The sequence below is a fragment of the Arachis hypogaea genome, chromosome 17 (assembly GCF_003086295.3).
Source record: "Arachis hypogaea cultivar Tifrunner chromosome 17, arahy.Tifrunner.gnm2.J5K5, whole genome shotgun sequence".
In the NCBI taxonomy this organism is placed as follows: Eukaryota; Viridiplantae; Streptophyta; class Magnoliopsida; order Fabales; family Fabaceae; genus Arachis; species Arachis hypogaea.
This window is the reverse complement of record NC_092052.1, coordinates 103470067-103490571: the sequence shown is the minus strand read 5'-3', so window position 1 is coordinate 103490571 and position 20505 is coordinate 103470067. Positions and strand designations below refer to the sequence as shown.

At 37.9% G+C, this 20505-nt stretch overlaps 2 protein-coding genes across 2 annotated transcripts; one reads left to right on the top strand and one right to left on the bottom strand.

Moving 5' to 3' along the window:
* Positions 1-12853: 12853 nt before the first annotated feature.
* Positions 12854-13929, top strand: LOC112766167 (uncharacterized). Its single transcript, XM_025812040.3, has 2 exons — positions 12854-13069; positions 13164-13929. Exons 1-2 carry the CDS (start codon positions 12943-12945, stop codon positions 13706-13708), a joined length of 672 nt encoding a protein of 223 aa, XP_025667825.1. The 5' UTR covers positions 12854-12942; the 3' UTR covers positions 13709-13929.
* LOC112766166 (1,4-alpha-glucan-branching enzyme 1, chloroplastic/amyloplastic) lies at positions 13854-19378 on the bottom strand. Its single transcript, XM_025812039.3, has 14 exons — positions 19000-19378; positions 18799-18918; positions 18495-18705; positions 18349-18418; positions 17988-18257; positions 16997-17903; positions 16719-16835; positions 16506-16568; positions 16271-16378; positions 15619-15720; positions 15405-15472; positions 15205-15286; positions 14606-14722; positions 13854-14379 (listed from the first exon to the last, which is right to left on the bottom strand). Exons 1-14 carry the CDS (start codon positions 19048-19050, stop codon positions 14134-14136), a joined length of 2532 nt encoding a protein of 843 aa, XP_025667824.1. The 5' UTR covers positions 19051-19378; the 3' UTR covers positions 13854-14133.
* Positions 19379-20505: the final 1127 nt, after the last annotated feature.

Below are 20505 nucleotides of genomic sequence, written 5' to 3'. Positions count from 1 at the left end.
CCCTTCTCTTTGTCTCTGCTCGCCCTCAGTGCCGCCCCAGCGCCACTGCGACCACCATTGTCGCCGGCACGAGCTCTGCTGTGCCACCAGACCGCCGTGCTGCTCTGGCTGATTCTCTCTCTCTTCATCTCACTTCACCTTCATCTCCTTTTTCTCGTTCAATCTCTACACCTAGGTTCTCACCCCCCTGTTCTGCTTCTTCTTTTGATTTTTTTTTACTGTAATTGCATCAGTGAAGTTAGAATTAGCTAGTTAGATGAGATTAGCTAGTCTCATTAGACTTTCTCCCTATTTGTTGGAGTTGACGTAATGAGATAAATTCTTGTTTATATTTGTGACATGATTAATTAATTTTGTTTGACATTCTCCCGATGTGTGAGTTAACTAAATAAGATGAATTAGTCATGCATGACTAGGATAGAAAGTCTATGATCTCAATCCATTGCCATGAATGTCTCTCTTTATTACTTGCTTTCTTTAATTATTTGCTCAATTTACTTTTCTTGTCTTTTTATTTTATTGCCCCTCTAATCAAACTAAACCCCTCTCTTTTTACCCCATCATAGCCAATACGCAAGCACTCCATTGTATCCTAGGGAGACGACCCGGAGTCTAAATACTTCGGTTATAAATTCATTGGGGTTTGTTACTTGTGACAACCAATATTTTTGATTGAGAGGATTATTGATTGGTTTGGAAACTATACTTTACAACGAGACTCCATTAGATAAATTCTAAACTGTCAAGAGTTAGCTCATCAGGGGGGAATCTGTGGGAAACATTGGTAGAAAGTTACTTTAGGTTTTCATTGAGAAAAACTTTGGAAATGGGTAAACACTCATGCATCTATTAAGTAAGACATATACATCTCTCTTTGTTGATTGGTGTATATACCTTTTAAAAAAAATGAAAGAAAGAAAAGAAATGACAATAAGAATGTAAATAAAGGATGCATATGTGTGTGAATTAGAAAGAAGGATGCGTGAGTGAGTGTGAAAAAGAGGTGAATGGGTGGTTAGGTCGTTTTGTTATGTATATAGGATGATATAGGATTAGGTGGGATACTTGAGCTAATCAAAGATCCAATTTAATAACCACTTAACCATATTAATCCTGCCCTTACCCTAGCGCCATTACAACCCTCAAAAGTTCTCATGATATTTGCATTCATTCATCAAATATTAGTTTATTGTTAGATGACTTGCAAATCTTTGAGAAACATGATTAAAGGAGGATTGAATGATTAAGCCCTATACACTGAGCGATTAGAGTGTAAACACATCCGATGAGGGTTTCAATTGCTCAATTCTATGTTCCCATTGCTTATATTGTGTCTTCTTGCAAGTTGTTGAAACGAATTTGAAAATCTCAAATCAAATCTTTGGATGTGAGTGATATTGCTGTATTTGCTTTGTCTTAGCCCTAAGCTTTATTTTGGATTGATTGAGATTCTTTTGTTTGTTTTTGCCAAACTCAATAGGAATCATAGTATAGATATAAATAGCTAGCATTTAGTATAGTTTCATACATGTAAGTAGTTGCATTGAATAAATCATTCACCCTTTCATTCATCCCCTTTGGTTGTATTTAGCATGAAGACATGCTATTGTTTAAGTGTGGGGGAATTGATGAGTCCATATTTTACGATATATTTTGATTTGATTTGAATGGATTTCATCACATAAACCCACATTTATTCATCTAAATAGCATGATTTTGAGATTTCTTCCTAAATTGTGCTTGAAAGTGAAAACATGCTCTTTTGTGCTTAATTTAGTCAATTTTAATTCACTTTAATCCCATTTGGTGCCTTGATGTATTTGTTAAGTGATTTCAGGTTTCCAAGTCAAGTATGAATTGAAGAAGTGAAGGAAAGAGCATGCAAAAGGGAAGAAACCATGAAGAAATGGAGTTTGGAAGTTTCAACACCTGTGCGTACGCACAAGCAAGATTTGCGAGCCACGCGTAGTGTGACCCACGCGTACGCGTGGATGGATTTTTGGCCAGGCGACGCGTACGCGTGACCCACGCGTACGCGTGACCGAATTATGTCAACTCATTAATGCAAATCGCTGGGGGCGATTTTTGGGCCTCCAAAACCCAGTCCAACTCATTTCTGAAGCTATATGAGGCCAAAGTGAAGCTGAATGAAGGGGGGCAATTAAGGTTAACTTTTATGATGTTTTCTCTTAGTTTCTAGAGAGAGAAGCTCCCCCCTCTCTCTAAAATTAGGTTAGGTTTAGTTTAATTTCTTTTAATTTCTGCTTTTAATTATTGCTTTAATGTAGTTTCATTTATGTTTCTTTACTTTATTGTCTTACTTCTCTTAGTTCTTCTTCTTAATTTCTCTTTTATGTCATTTTCCATTTTATGAACACTCTTGTATTTCTTTAATTTCAATTAATACAATTTATGTTTTCATGTCATTTATTGCTTCCTTTAATTGTTATTGTCATTTTCTTGCTTTGGTAGCTTTAGAATTTATTTTAATGCATTTTAATATTATTTTATTTTCATGCACACCAAGTGTTTGATAAAATACTTGGCTTAGTCTTTACTTAGTTTTTCTTAACTCTTGGCTTGAAATTGTTGACTTTGGTGATCCTTGAGTCATTGATGTCCATTCTTGTTTGATATATTAGAGTAGTTAGTTGATTTGGTCTCCCTTGACTCTATGTGACCCCTTAGTGTTGACATAGGACTTAGGGATTGAAATTAACTATGCCTATTTGACTTATCTTCGATGTAAGGTTGACTAAGTAGGATTAACTCTTCATAATCATCATATGTTTGTGATCAATGGCTAGGATAGGTAGCCTTAGTCCTCAATTACTTGCCAAGAGGTTTCTTGCATTTGAAGTTTTATTGCTTTGACTTTTACTTGCTTTCATTTAATTTTTTGCATGTTAAGTTACTTTCTTGCCATTTTCTTTCCTTGCATTTAATTGCTTTGACTTTAATTGCTTTGATGTTTAATTTCTAGCATATTTAGTTTTCACACTCTTGGTTGAAAAATTGGGTGTTTGGGTGGAATTGAGTTGTGGATGTCCATTCCGCATTATGTGAGAATAGTTAATTGGTTTGGTTTCTATTGATGCTAGTCTTTCACTAAGTAATTAGCAAGGTTCAGAAAACCGGAGCGGTCATCAAACCGCTCTAGCTACTGGTTCACTGGTTTATTGGTCCAACCGGTTCAATCGGTGGTTCAACCGGAAAAACCATTTCAGAATAAAATAATAAATAAATTATATATAAACATCATAAAATATAATTATAGTCTAATATAAATCTTAAATATCTTCCAAATTTAAAACATATGAAATCTCAACCAAATCCATATGATCTTATCAAAATACAAAGTTAAATAGTGAAAAGAGCAATGGTGCAAACAGCAACAATACAACTAGAAATAATCATTAATCACTCCTAAATTAATTCAAAACAATAGCATAACAAATAATCACCCCTAAATTAATTCAAAACAGCAGCATAATAAAATCACTAATCACAAATCACATATCACATATCACTTATCACAATTCAAAATTCAAAACACTCAGTGCCATAATTCCATAACAAAACAGCAGTATAAGTGCATAACAAGTTAACAATAGCAGCTTAACAAGTCACTAATCAATAATCACAAATTCCAAACTCAAATCAGCAGCATTACAAAAGACCCAAGAAATCACAAATCACAAATTCAACCTCAAATCCCTGAAAGAGTAACACAGACTCAACTTTCCACTATCCCCAAATCAGTAAATCAGTAATCAGTAAATCAGTAAATCAGCATTGAAGGTAGCTAGAGAAAAGGTGGTTCTGAAACCTTACAACAACAAAATCCCTGCATATTATAAATACAGCTTTGTTGTTCTGCATAATATATATTTCTGATAGACTAACACAATCAAAACCCCATCACCAATCTTTGGATGCCTATCACCAGAAGCTTTACCAGTTCCACCCAAAGTCACACTATGCAAAATTGACACATTGTTACCAATCACTGCAGTTTTATCAACAATTTGCTACAGCATTTCAGCCAGTCAACAATTACAAAATAGCAAAAATGCAAAACACTAAAACACCAGTAGCCCTCTTCATAGTCTTCATGTTACTATATCAGAGGGTGAATTTCGAATACAATAAAAAAACTTACTAACCAACAAACAGAAATTACAATTGGAATACAATAAAATAGAAGACCAGAATTAATTTAATTTTCAGATTATTTATTTCTTATACTAACCAACAAATAGAGGAAGATGAGCAGAGGAAGTTCACAGAAATTGAACAGAAATCAAAGTTCACAGAGGAAGTTCACAAAAAAAAGAACAGAAATCTAAGTTCACAGAGGATGAAGTTCATGTTTCTTTATGTTTCTTATACTAAAGAAGATGAGCAGAGGCGAAGAACAAAGAAGATGAGCAGAGGACGAGTCACTCACCTGGGGTCGATGGAGGGCTACTGGTGTTGAGGACCACGTGACGATGAAGACGATGAGAGGGCTACTGGTGTTGAGAAGATGAAGACGATGGAGATGGAGGGCTACTGGGCAGGGAACCAGGCGACGATGGAGGGCTACTGGGGTGGCAGGACCAGGCGACGGTGGTGGTGCTGACAACCCGCGACCGCGGCGACGATGGAGGGTGACTGAGCGGCTAGGGTTCAGACTTCTACTGGGCTAGGATTCACTGATTCACTCACTGTGAGACTGAGAGAGTGAGATGAATGGGATCGGGGGAAGAAGGGGGTGGGGTGCTCCACGAGTGGGTCGGGTCGGGTGCCTTTTTATTTTATTTTTTTTAAACAATAAAAACAGAACAGGCCGGTCACCGGTCTGGCCCAACCGGCCGGTTTTTGGCCAGTTTACCGGTTTTCCAACGGTTCTTTCTACTGCGGTTTTTAGGGGAGGACCGGACCGTTTGCATCGCCAGTTCGCGATTAAACCAGTCGAACCGGCCGGTCCGGTCCAGTTTTCAGAACCTTGGTAATTAGTGAGTTGACTAGGACTTTTGGATTGAGATCAATTACGCCTTTTGACTAATTCTCAAGGAGGATTGACTAGTTTGGATTGATTCCACACAATTGACATGTTTGTGGTCCATAACTAGGATAGGAAACCTAGATTACCCACTTCTTGCCAAGAGTCCTTTAATTGCTTTCCTTTTAACTCCTTGCATGCTCATTTACTTTCTTGCTATTTACATTTCTTGCTTGCTCTCTTGCTTTTGTCCCCAATTCCCCATGCTCTCTCTCATAGCCAATAATTGTACACTTAATTACAACTCCTGGGGAAGAACGACCCGGGAGCTGAATACTCTCAGTTATAATTTGTTTTGTATTGTGATAACATTTGATTGATGGCCAATTTGTTGGGTTAGCACTATACTTACAACGGAAAAATTCTATTTTTAGTGTGAAAATTCAAACCCATGCAAATTGGTCATCGTCATGTGGTAATGTCATTCGGATTAAAAAATACTAGAGCCACTTACCAGAGGTCAATGAACAAAGTATTCTCTTCTCACCTTGAAAAACTGATGGAAGTCTACGTCGACGATATACTTGTAAAAACCAAGGAAAAAAATAGCCTGTTGTCTGACCTTTCAGAAATATTCAACACGATCAGGCAGCACGGGATGAGATTAAATCCCACAAAGTACACCTTTGCAGTAGAAGCCGACAAGTTCCTGGATTCATGCTCACTCAGAGAGGCATCAAAGCCAACCCAAAAAAAATGCAAAGCCATCATGGAGATGAAGAGGCCGACTTGCTTAAAAGAAGTTCAATAATTAAATGGTAGGCTGGCATCTTTGTCTAGATTTCTAGCTGGGTCAGCTTTGAAATCCCTACTTTTGATTACCATCCTCAAGAAAGGACACCAGTTTCAGTGGATCCAAGAATGTGAGCAAGCCTTCCAAGACTTTAAAAAATTCTTGAGTCAACCACCAATTCTGACCCAACCTGAAGTAAGAAAGGAGCTTGTGTTGTAATTAGCTATTGCAGGCAAAGCCATAGCGGCGACCTTTGTTCAAGAAGATAAAGAAGGACAACGACCCTGTTTACTTCATGAGCAAAGCACTACAGAGGATAGAACTAAACTACCAAAGAATAGAAAAATTTGCCTACTCCCTCCGCTTGGCTTCTAGAAGGCTCCGACCTTACTTCCAAGCACACACTATTAAAATTCGAACTAATCAGCCTATGAGACATATCCTCCAAAAGACGGACATTGCAAGACGGATGCTGCAATGGGCTGTGGAGCTATCCGAGTTCGACCTTAAATATGAAATCCAGACATAGCCATCAAATTTCAATATTTGGCTAACTTTCTGGCCGAATACACAGGTGAGCACCAAGGAAGCCCAACAATACAGGTGAGCACCAAGGAAGCCCAACAAGTTGGAGCTTATATGTGGACGGATCATCCAACAAAACTCGCTCAGACCATTTCCTCAGGCAACTGGGCAAGTAAAATATCTAATAGTTATGATTGATTATTTTACTAAGTGGGTTGAGACAAAACCTCTGGCAACTATCACAACTCAAAGAAGTCAGAAAGTTTTCTACAAGAACATCGTCACCTAATTTGGGGTTCCATATTCCATCACTATGGACAATAGCACTCAGTTCACTGACTCGAATTTTAAAAGCTTGGTGGCAAGCCTCAAGGTTAAACACTAATTCACATTGGTAGAACACCCTCAAGCCAATGGACTAGCAGAAGTTGTGAATAAAGTCATATTAGTAGGGCTCAAGAAAAGATTACAAAAGGGAAAAGGAGCATGGGTCAAAGAGCTCCCCCAAGTTCTTTGGGCATATCGAACAACTCTTCATTCAATAATGGGGGAATCCCATTCCAATTTGGTTATGGCATAGAAGCCATGATTCCCATAGAAGTCAATGAAGAAAGTCCAAGGGTGAGATTCTACAATGAAGTGAGAAACATCCGAGATTAAATGGAAGAACTCGATCTCCTTCCAAAAGTCCGAGAACAAGCTCAGATAAGGGAGAAAGCATTGAAGCAAAGAATGGACATAAGATACAATAAGAAAGTCATTAAAAGAAACTTCACCACAGGTGACCTTGTTTTGATAAGAAACGACATCGGGGTACAGAAGTTGAGTGAAGAAAAATTGGCTGCAAATTGGAAAGGACCTTTCAAGATTATAGAAGTCTTGGAAAAAGGTTACTATAAAGTGTCTGACCTACAAGGGAACAAACTCCCTAGGTCGTGGCATGCATGTAATATAAAGAGACACTACAGCTAGAAAGCGAACCTTGTTCCTTGATGTACTCTTTTTTCCGACTTCATGGTTTTTCTCAAAAAGGGTTTTCCTGAGAGGGGTTATAACAAGGCATCACAATAAGTACTAAGAGTTAGATGTCCAAAACTCTTAGTAGAACTTGTAAATTATTTCATTCTCATTTAATGATAATTCATTTTTATTCCATTATCTATTCTACGACACACACTAATTTAAGCTAAAAAAAGTGCAAAAATCATTGTCCGACCTAGATGGTTGGCAAAATGAAACGACGAGGTCCAAGTTAGTGTAAAGAAGTTATATACACAGATCGTGGCCACAACTCGGAAAACCACTCATCATAAGTCGGTAAAAGGGGTGGCCCAAAACGAATCGTGAAAATAACTTAACAAAATGATCAACCTGAAAAGGTCAGTAGTAAATCCTTAGAATGGAAAAAGAATTACCAGAAGAGAAACTCGTAAAGTTCTTTGATCTTCTAAAAATTAACATGAATTAAAGGTTAAAAAACTTAGCAGAAGTCACTATGATTCAAATAAGGAAAGTCCACAAGGGGGCAAAATCCATCAAAATAAGTGTTCAAAAAACTAAACTATTACAAAACATAAATTGTTTACAAGACCCACAAGCCGGGCCATCAAATATTACAAAGTAAAATTACGGGTTATGTACGATTTTGGTCCCTAACGTAGAGGCCAAAAATTTATTTCGTCCCCGGCCTTTTTTTTGTTACAAAACGGTCATGAAGGTTTAACTTAGTTTTAAAATCATCCTTGGGATGAAAATACCCCTCCCCTCTTCTTTTCCAAAATTAACCAGAAGCAGAAGCGCAGAGGTACAGAAAACACAGAAATAGAAGCAGGGAGAAGCAGAACGCAAAAGCAGAATAACAACAATCAAACAACAATAACCAGCAGAACAACAACAACAATAACAATGTATAATGAAATCAGAGCAACAACAAAAGTAAAACCAAAAACAGAAGCAAAAACAGAAGCAAGCAGAAGCAGAAGCAACTAAAGCATCAACAATAACAATGGAATAAAAGGAAAAAGAAAAATTCTTGCTGAGAGTTTGAGACTAGCTAGAGACATTAATTTTTATTTTTTTCATCATCTCCTTTGTTCAAGTTGGGAAAAAATAATAATAAAAAAGTAACATGCCTCAGCAACCGAAACCTTGAAGAACGGCAGCGCGTGGCATCGACATCCAGCGTGGAGATTCTAAGAGTCACCACTCTCGGAGGCTTCAGGAGCGACAGCATTCAAATCAAAGGCCTCATTGATGAATGTGAATTCCTTCTTGTCGTTATTGTTATCATCGGTGGCGGCGTAGAGCGGCGTTAGGGCGGCGGTGTTCTCGAGCGCCTCCTCCCACTGGCGTCGACCCTTACCTTTGTCATCGAAGTACTTGCTGTTATAGTGAGTGTGTGCTGAGGAAGAAAGGAGCAGCAGCGAGGAAGCAGCGGTGGCGGCGAGGAACAGCGGTGGCGGCATGGAGCAGCGACCTTCCCTCTTCCCATTTCCCCCTCTTCCCTGGAAATAACACCCCCCCCCCAAAAGCGCGACCTTCTCTGGATCCTTTCCCCCTTTCCCTTTTTCTTTTTTTTATTTTATATTTTTTTGTTAGGGGTAATTTGGTAATAAAAATAAAAAAAATTAGTTAAAAAAACGATTTTAAAACTAAGTTAAACATTCAGGACCATTTTGTAGCAAAAAAAAGGCAGAGGACGAAATAAATTTTCGGCCTCTACGTTAGTGACCAAAATCGTACTTAACCCTAAAATTAAAGAGGAGGATCATGTTCGCCAGAAGCCATATTGGAAGCTTATTCAGGTTGAGCCGAGGAGGTTAGGAGGCTCTTTTCAGCCGGGTTGGAGAGGAGAGATCTTCATCCATCCGATTTGGGAAGCTTTCGGAAGTTCCCTCGACACGAACATTTGAGGTCTTGAGATTTTCCACTGGAATGTCTTCCTTGTCATTGGGAGGGGGAACGATCTTCCCATCAATCACGATCATGTCAGGATCAATAAGGGAAAGGTCCACCCCAAGAGCAATAACTCAGAATTGAGCTTTTAAATTCTCGGTCATTTCGTCCATCCCCTGGGCAACAGACTCCTCCGGATTTGCATATTTTTCCCTTGACCTGGCCACCTCATCTACCAACTTCAGCTTCTTCCTGAAAATTTGGGTGTAACTTTCCTCAGTTTTCTTCTTAAATCCTCCGCCATGGCACAGGTGGTTTCAGATTGCTTCACCCTCTTCCGAGCTTTAGCAAGGTCGAAAATAAAACACCTCCTTCTCCTTCTCCCACTCCTGCTTAAACTCTTGTAAAGATGCCACCTCAGCCTGCAGGTCAGTCAAAGTTTACTGTGTGGCACCAAGAAGGGTCTTCTCCAACTCCCTCAGCAGAGCAAAACACACTCCGGCTGTCCGAATTCCACCTCGGGCCAATACTTGAAGATGATTTTTTATAGAAACATCATCCATACTAATAAAATTGTATGGCAAGATGTATTTCTCACAAAAGTCTACACCATCAAAGCCCGGTTATATACACTTCCAGATTCAGACATTTTACGTTTGTTAGGTTTCGGTTCAAAAAAAGGAGGCACATGGGGGAATAGTTTGAGGGCCAGAGTTGAAAGGAGGGGTAAGAGGAGGAGGATTGGGAAGGATCTTAACTGTTGAAGAAGGGCCTAAGTCCGACTTGGAAGAGGAAGAGAGGTCGTCCGACTTCCCGGCCTCCTTCAACTGGATAACTCGGGCAGTAGCAGCATTTTTCTTGGCTTGGTGGAGAGTTTTTAGAGCGTCCAACCCACCAGTTATCACTTCTGCAAAATCAAATTAATCAATGTTAAGTAACAAAGGCATAAACACCAACAACGGCATCTACAAGATATATAAAGAAACACTAGCTAGCTTGGTCCGAACATAGCTCGGCTTTCCTATCAGAAATTTCTTGGTATCAAGGTTAGGAGCTTAGTCCTAACACTTTTGGAACACGCCAACCACACATTCCTCTACTTCGTCTAGGTTGTCAAGATTGTATTTTATAATAGTGGGGCGTTCTTCCCAGTACAAGCTAAAGAGGGGTTCATCTCTTTCATTTAGAAAAAAAGATCGGACATCCTCAACAGATTGGATTTTAAAAAAATAAATTTTAAAATCATGAAAAAAATCATCAAAAATAGAGAAGACCTTCCTTCCCTGAATAGTTCGGAAGGAGATCCAACCCTGATTTTTGAAACTAAAGAGTTTGATGAATTGGAAGAGGTAGAAGAAGACCTTGGAAGACAAAGGCAAGTCGAGTTCTTGACATATCAGTTGGTAAATTTTTAGAAAATTCTAGGAATTAGGATGGAGTTGAGAAGTAGCAACTTTACAAAGACCCGAAATTTTTAGATTCAAAATCGGTAAAAGGGAGGCTTACTCCTAACCTAGTGAAAAAGCACTCGTGCAGATTCTCTTCAGCAACTATAATCTCATACTTATTCTCATCCTCTCGATCTCTACATATCTTATGTTGTCTACGAAAAGTCTCGGCATACTCATTATCGATCACAGAGATAGCAAAAAATACAGTAATATCTAACCAATCTAAGTCAGACGGGACTTTAGACGACATGATGAGAACTACTGATCGAGACATAAAGCTATACCTATAATACAGTAAAAGAAAAATCGTCATTACAAGTCGGCAGGGTTGGCAAAATAACATAAACAATCAAGACAATGTTGCAAGAGGTCGATTCATCTTCAACCACGCAGAAGAACTTTACAGTTTTCTCAACCTCTTGCATGCACAAAAAAAAAATACATTACATTATCAAAGGTGAAAATGGCGCCATCCTCAATAAATAAAATGACACCATTTAGAGGCATCACAAAGCAAAACCCAATATTCAAATTTACAACAAAAGAATAGAATTCTCAAAACAAAAGAAGAGAATATAAAATCATCAGACAGACGACAAAGAGCATAAAGAGCATTAAAATATCATTTTTCAACAAAAAATACCAAAGAAGCAGTACCAGAAACACATTAAAACAAATGTAGAAAAAAAATGGGAACCAACCTTGATTGAGGGCGAAGTTAAAAACCGCAAAAAGACGAACGTTCCCTCAAGAAAGTGCAAGCAAAGCCTCCAAAATCTCAAGATAGAGGAATCTTGAAAGTGGAAAGGGACACAACAAAAAAGATGAAAAACTTTTTTGAGAGAAAAATGAAGAAAATGTTCTGAAGAAGAAGCAAAAAGGAGAAAGAGAAAGAGGGATTGAGTATTTATAAGGCTCTAGGGGTGGAATGGTAAATTCATTCCCTCATTTTATGATGTGCATGGTTTGCACGGTTACTAAAGTAATCGTAAGAAACGTGCCAAATAATTGCGAAAAAATGCTACAGTTGAGATTTAGAAATCACGTCGAGTATCCGACCTAACCCCCCTCCCCCTCCCCCCCCCCCCCCCCCGCGGAGAAAGGCGGTTTGCCCGACATGATAAATCGACATTTAAGGACTTGTCCAACCTTTAATTACTTGAGGCCGACCTGTCCAAAATTCGGCCTCAAGTAGGGGCACTGTTCATACCCTGGCCTAAAAAATAGCCAGGCCCAAAATGAATAGGGCCCAAACCTCATAAAAACTCCTTTTCTGACTACCTGACCTCATAGAGGTCAAATTGAACGACGTCAATCCTAGCCCTACTTACTCGAATCAATGAACTAAGTCCTACAATCTCTTCCATACTTCTAGATGGGAGATCTTAGCAACTCCCAACAAAGGGGACGGTTATCCACCTTTAAAGGGTGGTTAGAGATTCTACAATTATAAATACCCGAACTCTCTTAGGTATACTCAGAATCCAATCTACTAAAAAATCTGCTTAAATCCTTGCTAACTTAAGCATCGAAGTCCCTTGCAGGTACCACCCCCACCTCCTCAAGAGAAACTCGAACGGGCACATGGGTACCAGTAGAAGTTGGACACTGTTCCAAAACTAGATCTCACGTTCAGGCCCAAAAACAACCCAGTTTCAGGTAACCCTTGGAACAATATGTATTGCTAGTGTAAATTGTATTAGGTGCATATTAAAATTAGTCATTAAAATTAATTATTAATATAAAATATATATTAAAAATAAATTAAAATAACATAATACAAATATATTATAATTAATTTTAATAATTAATTTTAATATATAAATAATATTTTTTATTTTATATTACTAAATATAAGTACTCACATTTAAAATTCAAATGACCGTTCAAAATTCAAATAATGATCATAATTAATGACTAATATTTAGGAGAAATTCTTTACATAATTCAATATAAATATGAAAATATGGTACATAATTCAATGATAAAGTATCAGTAAAATTATTAAATTATTCTTTTTTAATTTAATTTAATTTAATTTAATGAGTGTCTTAGGTGTGCCGTCAAAGTCTAAAAATATGGAACGAAAAGGGCATTAACATCCAGCATTTGAGATGGAGTCCTTTCAGCCGTTGGATGTAGAATATGACCGTTGCAAGCGCTCCTTCTTTTCTCTATCTTGTATTATGCATTTATGCTTTGGTTCTCTCCAATTTCAAATAAAAGACCGAGAGACCCACAGTAAAAGCCACACAAATAAAAGTCGTCATTACAAAAAAAAAAAAATAACGATGTATTCATTCTCAAACATGAAATCTGAACGGAAGCCTCCGCTCCCTAAATCGCCCATACGCCTCCGATCTCGCCGTCCTCTCCAACAATCATCTAATTCTACACTCTCTCTTCAGACTCCATCAGGTCTCTACTTTTCTTATTCTTATTTTTATGGTTTTATTTAATCTTTTATTTGTTTGTTTATTTATTTATACTTTTCTGGAGTTAATTGAAATAGGTTCTTTGAACAAATTTCAAAAATCAACTCGTCCTCTGGCCATTGAAGAATCTGCGCTGCGACCTGAATACCAGACCATATCATGCGAGATAAGTGCTTTGTCAAAGATGGTGAAGGAAGAGCTTGGGAATGCAGAGAAAGAAAACTTTGATAGTTTTGCTGCTGGGGCTGCTTCTTGCGGTTCGAGACCGGGTGTTTTGTTTGAGAGAGGGAGGTTCTATGATGAATACTCTGCCAGAAGGAACGAGAGGCTGAGGAGGAAGCAGGGAGTGGTGCCAGTTGCAGAGGAATCGAAGCTGCCGGCATACTCTGTGGGACTGGGTGTTACCATGGAATCTGCAAAGAAATACAGTTCAAGAAAACTTGGAAGCATCAGAAAATCCGTTACTGCTGCATATTCTATGGAGATGAGTGAGGCACAAACGCCAAGGTACATGCTCAGAAGCATGACCAAGGAAAAGGAAACCAAGAAACCTACTCTTGCTGCTGTCCCCAAACCTCCATCTGCAGGAAGGAAGATTGGAACAAGAACAACTAGAATTTGAAATCTGTCTTCAGTATGAAATATGACCTTTTTTGTTTCTTTTGATTGGTTGGAGAAGAATTTGATTTAACTGATATTTGGATTAAATCTTGCTCTCTTCTCTGTTTAAAAAAATTTAAAATTTGTTAGTTTTTACTTAGTCAACCTTAACATTGAAATGAGATGAGATTGTTATGATATGATGAATTTCTACACCATATATCCAAGTTTACATTCATAAAATTCATTGCAATTGTCTAGTTCTCCCTCAAGCTACTGGCTTATTTGAAAGAAAATAAAAGGGATGTTTACATGAGAAGAACTGTTCTTTCTCTTAGATAGTTGACATAAGATGTAGTCTATATGTCTCTCGTACATATATATACACACACCACCCGCTGGTATCTACAAAATTTACAAAATAAATCCCTCCCTCGAGAAAATTTCTCAGTTGTCTGCATCTTCGTTATTGTCCAGAACTTCACTTTCTAAGGAGGTAGGTTTCTCAAGAGTTTCTGCAAGAAGAACTGGAGTTGATGTCTCCTCTACCACACCCAAATTGGGATCTTTATCTTCTATGGATGCAGATTCACCAGTAACTTTGCCAACATCTTCTGCAGCCAGTCTCTCTTTTGCTGCAACCACTTTGCCATTGCTGTTTTCTTTGTTGTTTTCGTCCACTCTATAATATACCTGCAGAAGTTTTCAAGTCAAGTTAGCAACCCACAATTTGCAGGGAAGAGCAAAAGAAAGGCTTGCACATTTTTTGTAAAGTACATAATGTTAACATGTGCACTGAACTCGGTTTGAACTTGTTCCCAAGTGATAGGATCAAAAGACAAACTAGTATACAGGATCAAATAGCATTTACAATTGAAGAACCAAAAGGTGGTTTCTAGAGGGCAACAGATAAGCATACCACACAAGAGCGAGCGGGGGAGAGGACCTTGAAGGAATTGGGCCGATTATTAAAATTAGTTTCAGGAACTCCTGGAATTCCTTCTGGGGAGGTGAAATGGTCTATATCATGACCTACCTGGAAAATGGAAACGAAAAACGGTCAACCTTGTCAACGAAGCAGGGGAAACAAAATGTGAACACATACTTTCAGAATATGCAACTGAGAGTCACACTTAAAAATTACAGACCCCTCCCACTGTTTTTCTTTATGCTCACCTTTTCAGTTACTTTTGTCATTCACTACTCTTACGGAGTAAAACCCAAAGTGTTTAAATTATTTCATATTCGCGTTACTTCTACATTTTCCCTCAAGCTGTTCTCCTACCTCACCCCTGCTCCTAAGTGCCAATTGGTGCGTGAGCAAGCATTATACTTGGATAGAATATAAGGCTTGGCAGATTTTTTTTTTTTGGTTTGGAAAAAAAGAAGTAAAAAACAGAAGCTTTTGCAATTTGAAAACAGTTTGTGTGCGCTAGGGGCGAAGAGAAAGCAAGAGAGATGGGTTAATGTTTCCTGCTTATACTAATGCATACTGCCAGAGAGATTAGGGCTCCTTACTCTTCCATGTCCTCCGAATTCCCAAGCATCACTATCCAATGCAACTCTATATTTCCCAGGCAAGTCACACCCAACTTTATACCTGCATAAGTTTAAACCAAACCATCTGTGGTAATCTGTTGCTATTACAAGTAATAAAAATACAAACTGGAACAAATACAATTCCCCACGAATAAAAGAAAATTAAACACATTGCATACCCTTCATACGTATTTTCTGGGTGAAAATTGAACACAAACACAAGATCTCCACGCTCGAAAACTATAACCTACAAAAGAAAAAACCGGTAGGCATTTAATTATAGCATGGCACTGAATAACACTTAGATCAACTCAGTAGCCAATAGCATGTGAATTGTTTTTTTTTTTTTTTCTAATAACTCATGTTTCAAAAATACAGAACACCTATAGTCACCTTGTCTTCTTCGTCAGTGCTGCTTACAATCTGTTTTGTTGATCTGAGGAATGAAAATTTATCATCAAGCAAGTTCATTGCCCTGTCAAATGCATTCATGAACTGCACAAATCCAAAAGACAAAAATATAACACGCACATGAGAACCAACAAACTAAAGAACAAAGAGAATAAACAGCTTTCTGCAAAACAGGCTGAGACAAAAGATCTGAAAATGATCACATCTCATGGTCTAGTATATCTTAAGAGTCATGCAGTTAAATACAGAAACTATATGTATGAAATTTCATGAGTTAACAAAAAATTCAAATGTATATCACATGTATATGTGATACAATTTTTCTCATTGACTATGTGAAAATTTGTTTAAAAAATAAGATTTTCCTGTTACACCTACAGATTTATGTTTGCTTGATTTGAGTTATCCCAACTTAAAAAGGATTCAGATTTTTGTAACTGTGATTGTTAATAACAATTAGATCCAAATAGATCAACCTAGACAAGATAAAGCTTGACTCATACTGGAAATATAATGCTAACTTAGGAATCAATCATAATTAAACTTGGTTTGGGCCCTTGCTGAAAAGCTGAGGCATGAAGCCATTTAATGAGATGTCAATATTCTGTGAGCAAGTGATTCAACATGTTATTACCTTGTATCGCAAATGATCTGTATCCACCAGATTCCACTGACGCCTGCACTTCTCATAACTCCATCCATTGCCTTCTCTTGGGAAATCAATCCACTCCGGATGGCCAAACTAAGTATTTCTCATTAAATATAATTGAACAATAAAGAATTTCTTTTGTCAATTTGAGAAAGGTAAATGGCAGGTGCAACCATGACCACCAGTTTTTCAGGCAGAATAGTGAAGTAATACAACATACCTCATTGCCCATGAAATTAAGGTAGCCCTCCCCACCTAATGCCATGGTTATGAAGTGTATCATCTGTACAAGATTAGAATATCAATGACTACAATATCTATAAGTGCACGGAAATTATAAAGCAACAAAAATAATTTATTTATTAGCTGCGTTTGTAATTCATTTTTGATGAGATTGATGTGGTCCAGAAGTCTTTATGGTTGGATAATCAACCTTGTGAAGTGCAATCCCTCGTTCAATAGCAGGGGAAGCATCAGTCAAACAAGACATGCCAGAATACATTTCTTCATCCATTAGAAAAAATGCAATAGTCTTGTCCCCAACAATGGCCTGCCCAAGGCAAAAGAAAGAGAAGAAAACCTTAGAAAGCCAATGAAATGAAATAAAATTCCCAATTATCTGTCCCTGGTTGGTTCCTTCATTTTCTATTCACAAATTTATCATTGCCCGTCATAAAGGTAAAACCCGATGCAAATTGGCAAAGCTCATACCTGATCATGACTTTCAGCATAAGAGACACATTTCTCGGTGTATCTCCTGTTGGTCAGACTTGAAGAGATTTCCTCCATTGACCACTCATGGTCTTTCTTGTTCTTCAAGTAGTCAATCCACTTGTCAGGGATGGCCATGGCCAGACGATAATCAAAGCCGATTCCCCCTTCAGATACTGGCCGACCAAGTCCAGGCATGCCAGAAACATCTTCAGCAATGACAGTTGCATCTGGGAAAATATTACGGATCAGAGTATCAGCCAGCATCAGATAAACAACAGCATCTACATCTGTGGCTTCACTAAAATATTCATTATAATTCCCTGTAAATGTAGTGTTAATCCCATGATGATGATACAGCATTGATGTTACTCCATCAAATCGAAATCCATCAAATTTGAATTCCTCAAGCCACCACCTTAAATTCGATAGAAGGAAACGAAGAACTTCCCAATTTGCATAGTTAAAGAGCCTACTATCCCATAATTTATGGTAGCCTCTATCTCCAGTATGGAAGTAAGAATCTTGTGAACCTTGACCAACATCATATCCATTGAGTCCATCGGTAACATTATTACTAGCATGACTGTGGACGACATCCATTAAGACATGTAAACCTAAGCTATGTGCCTTGTCTATTAGATATTTAAGATCTTCAGGGGTTCCAGATCTACTGCTCACGGCAAAGAAGTTTGTAACATGATACCCGAATGACGCATAATAGGAATGTTCCATCACAGCCATTAACTGGACAGTGTTATAGTTGTTTTCTCGAATGCGGGGCAAAATATCATCTGCAAATTCCGTGTAGGAGTTTATGCGGGGTTCAGAGCTACTCATTCCCACATGAGCTTCATATATCTTTGGGGCCTTGGGCTTTGGGGGACGTGGATACTTAAACTGATACCTGTAGAACAAACTAAAGGGTGAACTAGCAGCTAATACAATTCTTCATTGAAGATAACAATCTAATAGATATGGAATACGGAACCTCTCCGAAAGTGGTGGATCCCAGTAGACACCATCATACGGTGCAGCAAATCTGGTTGGATCGACAGTTGCATATTTAATCCAAGCAGGGATTCGATCAACCCAAACTCCATCACTGTGTTTGAATCTAAACTTCACTTTTGAATTGTGAGGTATAGCTGGATTTCCCTCAACATCTGGAATCTTAATACTCCAGACGCCAAACTGGCTTTTTTCCATTCGGTGGTTAGAACCATCCCATCCATTAAAATCTCCAATAACTTGTGCTTCCCTGCATTGAAAGAAGCATATCATCTGATGAAAAACTAAACAAAATGATGAGAAACAAAGTCAACTAATGTTTATCCTCGGAGATAACTTACTGAGCAGCAGGTGCCCATTCACGGTACACAATGCCACCTTCTTCTCTGTTAAATCCAAATTTCAAATAACCTAAAATATATAATCCAGCAAAATTAGTGAAGCTTAACACAACAAAAGTGAAACATTGCTTAGCAATTAGAATCACCTTTTGCAAATTCCTCAAGGCCTCCTTCGTATTCCTCAATAAGCTTCTTCTGATCTGCATATCTCTTTAATCGATAATTGAAGTGATCTTTATACGGCTTTAGGGCAGGATCAACATTAAAGATGGCAATATTTTCCAAGTCTTCCTCAGTGGAAGACATTGTTGACTTGTCATCAGTCATAACAGCTATGCCTTTGAAACCAGACCTCACCTAGACGAAGGAAAAAAGCACACTGAACTAATCTAGCATACGTAGAATTCACGGATCTCTAAACAGTTTCGCATAATCGTATCGTATGCATACCGTATGGTGTATTGGTTTTGTTGATGGAAAGATGAAGCCATTGAATGCATGCAGTCTGCGAAAGGGAATAGTGAGTGGAATGGAAGTTTGCGTTGGAAGACGGTGCTTATTTCTGGAGACCTGCAAGAAAGGATGGAAAATGATTAAATGAGAAAACCAAAAGATATAATTAAACATAAAAAAATGAAATCAAGAGAAAACCTGGGAGGTGGGTGAGAAAGAGGGAGGAAGCAGAGGATTAAGAGCAACCATGTTGAGAGAGGAGGTTGTTAAAGTTGCATAGAGGAACACCGTAAGGCGCGATAAATAAGTGAGTGAGTAGCGCCAAGCAGAAACACATGGGACCCATGGACATGGTTGATATATTATTGTGATTAGTAGCTACAGTAACTATACAGGACAGGAAGGAAAGGACAGCATATGTGCTTTCACCCCGTGAAGAAGCAAACAACGGCCTACGATCAACCATATGTGTATGTTTCATTTGCTCTTTTCTCTTCCCAAAGCTGCCACTCTCCCATTCGCTCGTGCTTTCGTAAGTTTCGTTATAGTTCCACCGTTCATAAATTTTTTTCCCCCAACTAAAATCACGTATTAAAATTAATTATTATATATTATATAAATTAAAAATATTATTGGTTTTAACTTTTAAATATTTTATAAGGTGAGTTTTTTGGTGGTATAGTTTTGAATGGCTAAGAATAATTATGTGGGGCTTGCTACACATACAAGCAAAAAAGTCCTACAAGCGTTACAAGTTGCCCAACCCAGACTTCATTCCACGCGCAGTCATTCCCTTTGAATGGAGCGTAAATTACATGCGCGTCACTCAACGGTTGCGCTTCGCAAAAAGCGCTTCTTATAGCGCACTCTTCCACTTCTCCTTCTTCGAAGAAAACACAAACCGTCTATTTTCGAGCAACATTCGAAACTGAAGAGATAGAACTCGTCGCGAAGATTAGCAGAAACCATCAACACAAGATAGAACTCTCCATCAACAATCTCCAGAAAAAATGAAGATATATTACTCAAGGTACGTTACTATTTTACTCATCTTGTAGATTTTCCACATTTCGAAATCGAAGAACTAGGTTTTACTGTTCTTCTACATTCTTCTACGTTTTACTGTTCTTCTTGTTCTAGCTCTCATTTTACTGTTTTTAATGTTCTTCTTGTTCTAGGTTTTACTATTCTTCTTAGTTGTTCTAGGTTTTACTGTTTTTCTTGTTCTAGTTCTTCTCGTAACTGATTTTTGGGAGTATATTGCATAATTTCGTGGGTGTATATGGAGTAATTTGTTGGGTGTATATGGCATAATTTGTTGGGTGTATATTTCTGAACTGATATAATGTAATATAATCAACTGTTGCAAGTGTTCTAAATATTGCTTGTCCTTCGGTGTATATTGCTTGACCTTGTAATGTTGCTTGACCTTGTATATTATGCATGTTTGAGTGAATTGAAACATCATTTTGAACTGATCTAATTAAATACTTAAGAGAAATCGTATAGGTATGTAACTGATATATAGGTGTATCTAACTGATATCTATGGGTGTATTTTTCATTTCAGAAAAAATGGCAGGCAGAAACCAAGATGGAAAAAATGTAAGAATAAATATATGTCTTAGATCAAATCAGTTTTTCAAAATAGAAATATATCTGACTCTAATTTTGCTTTGTTTATAGCAAACCAAAGACCTTAAGT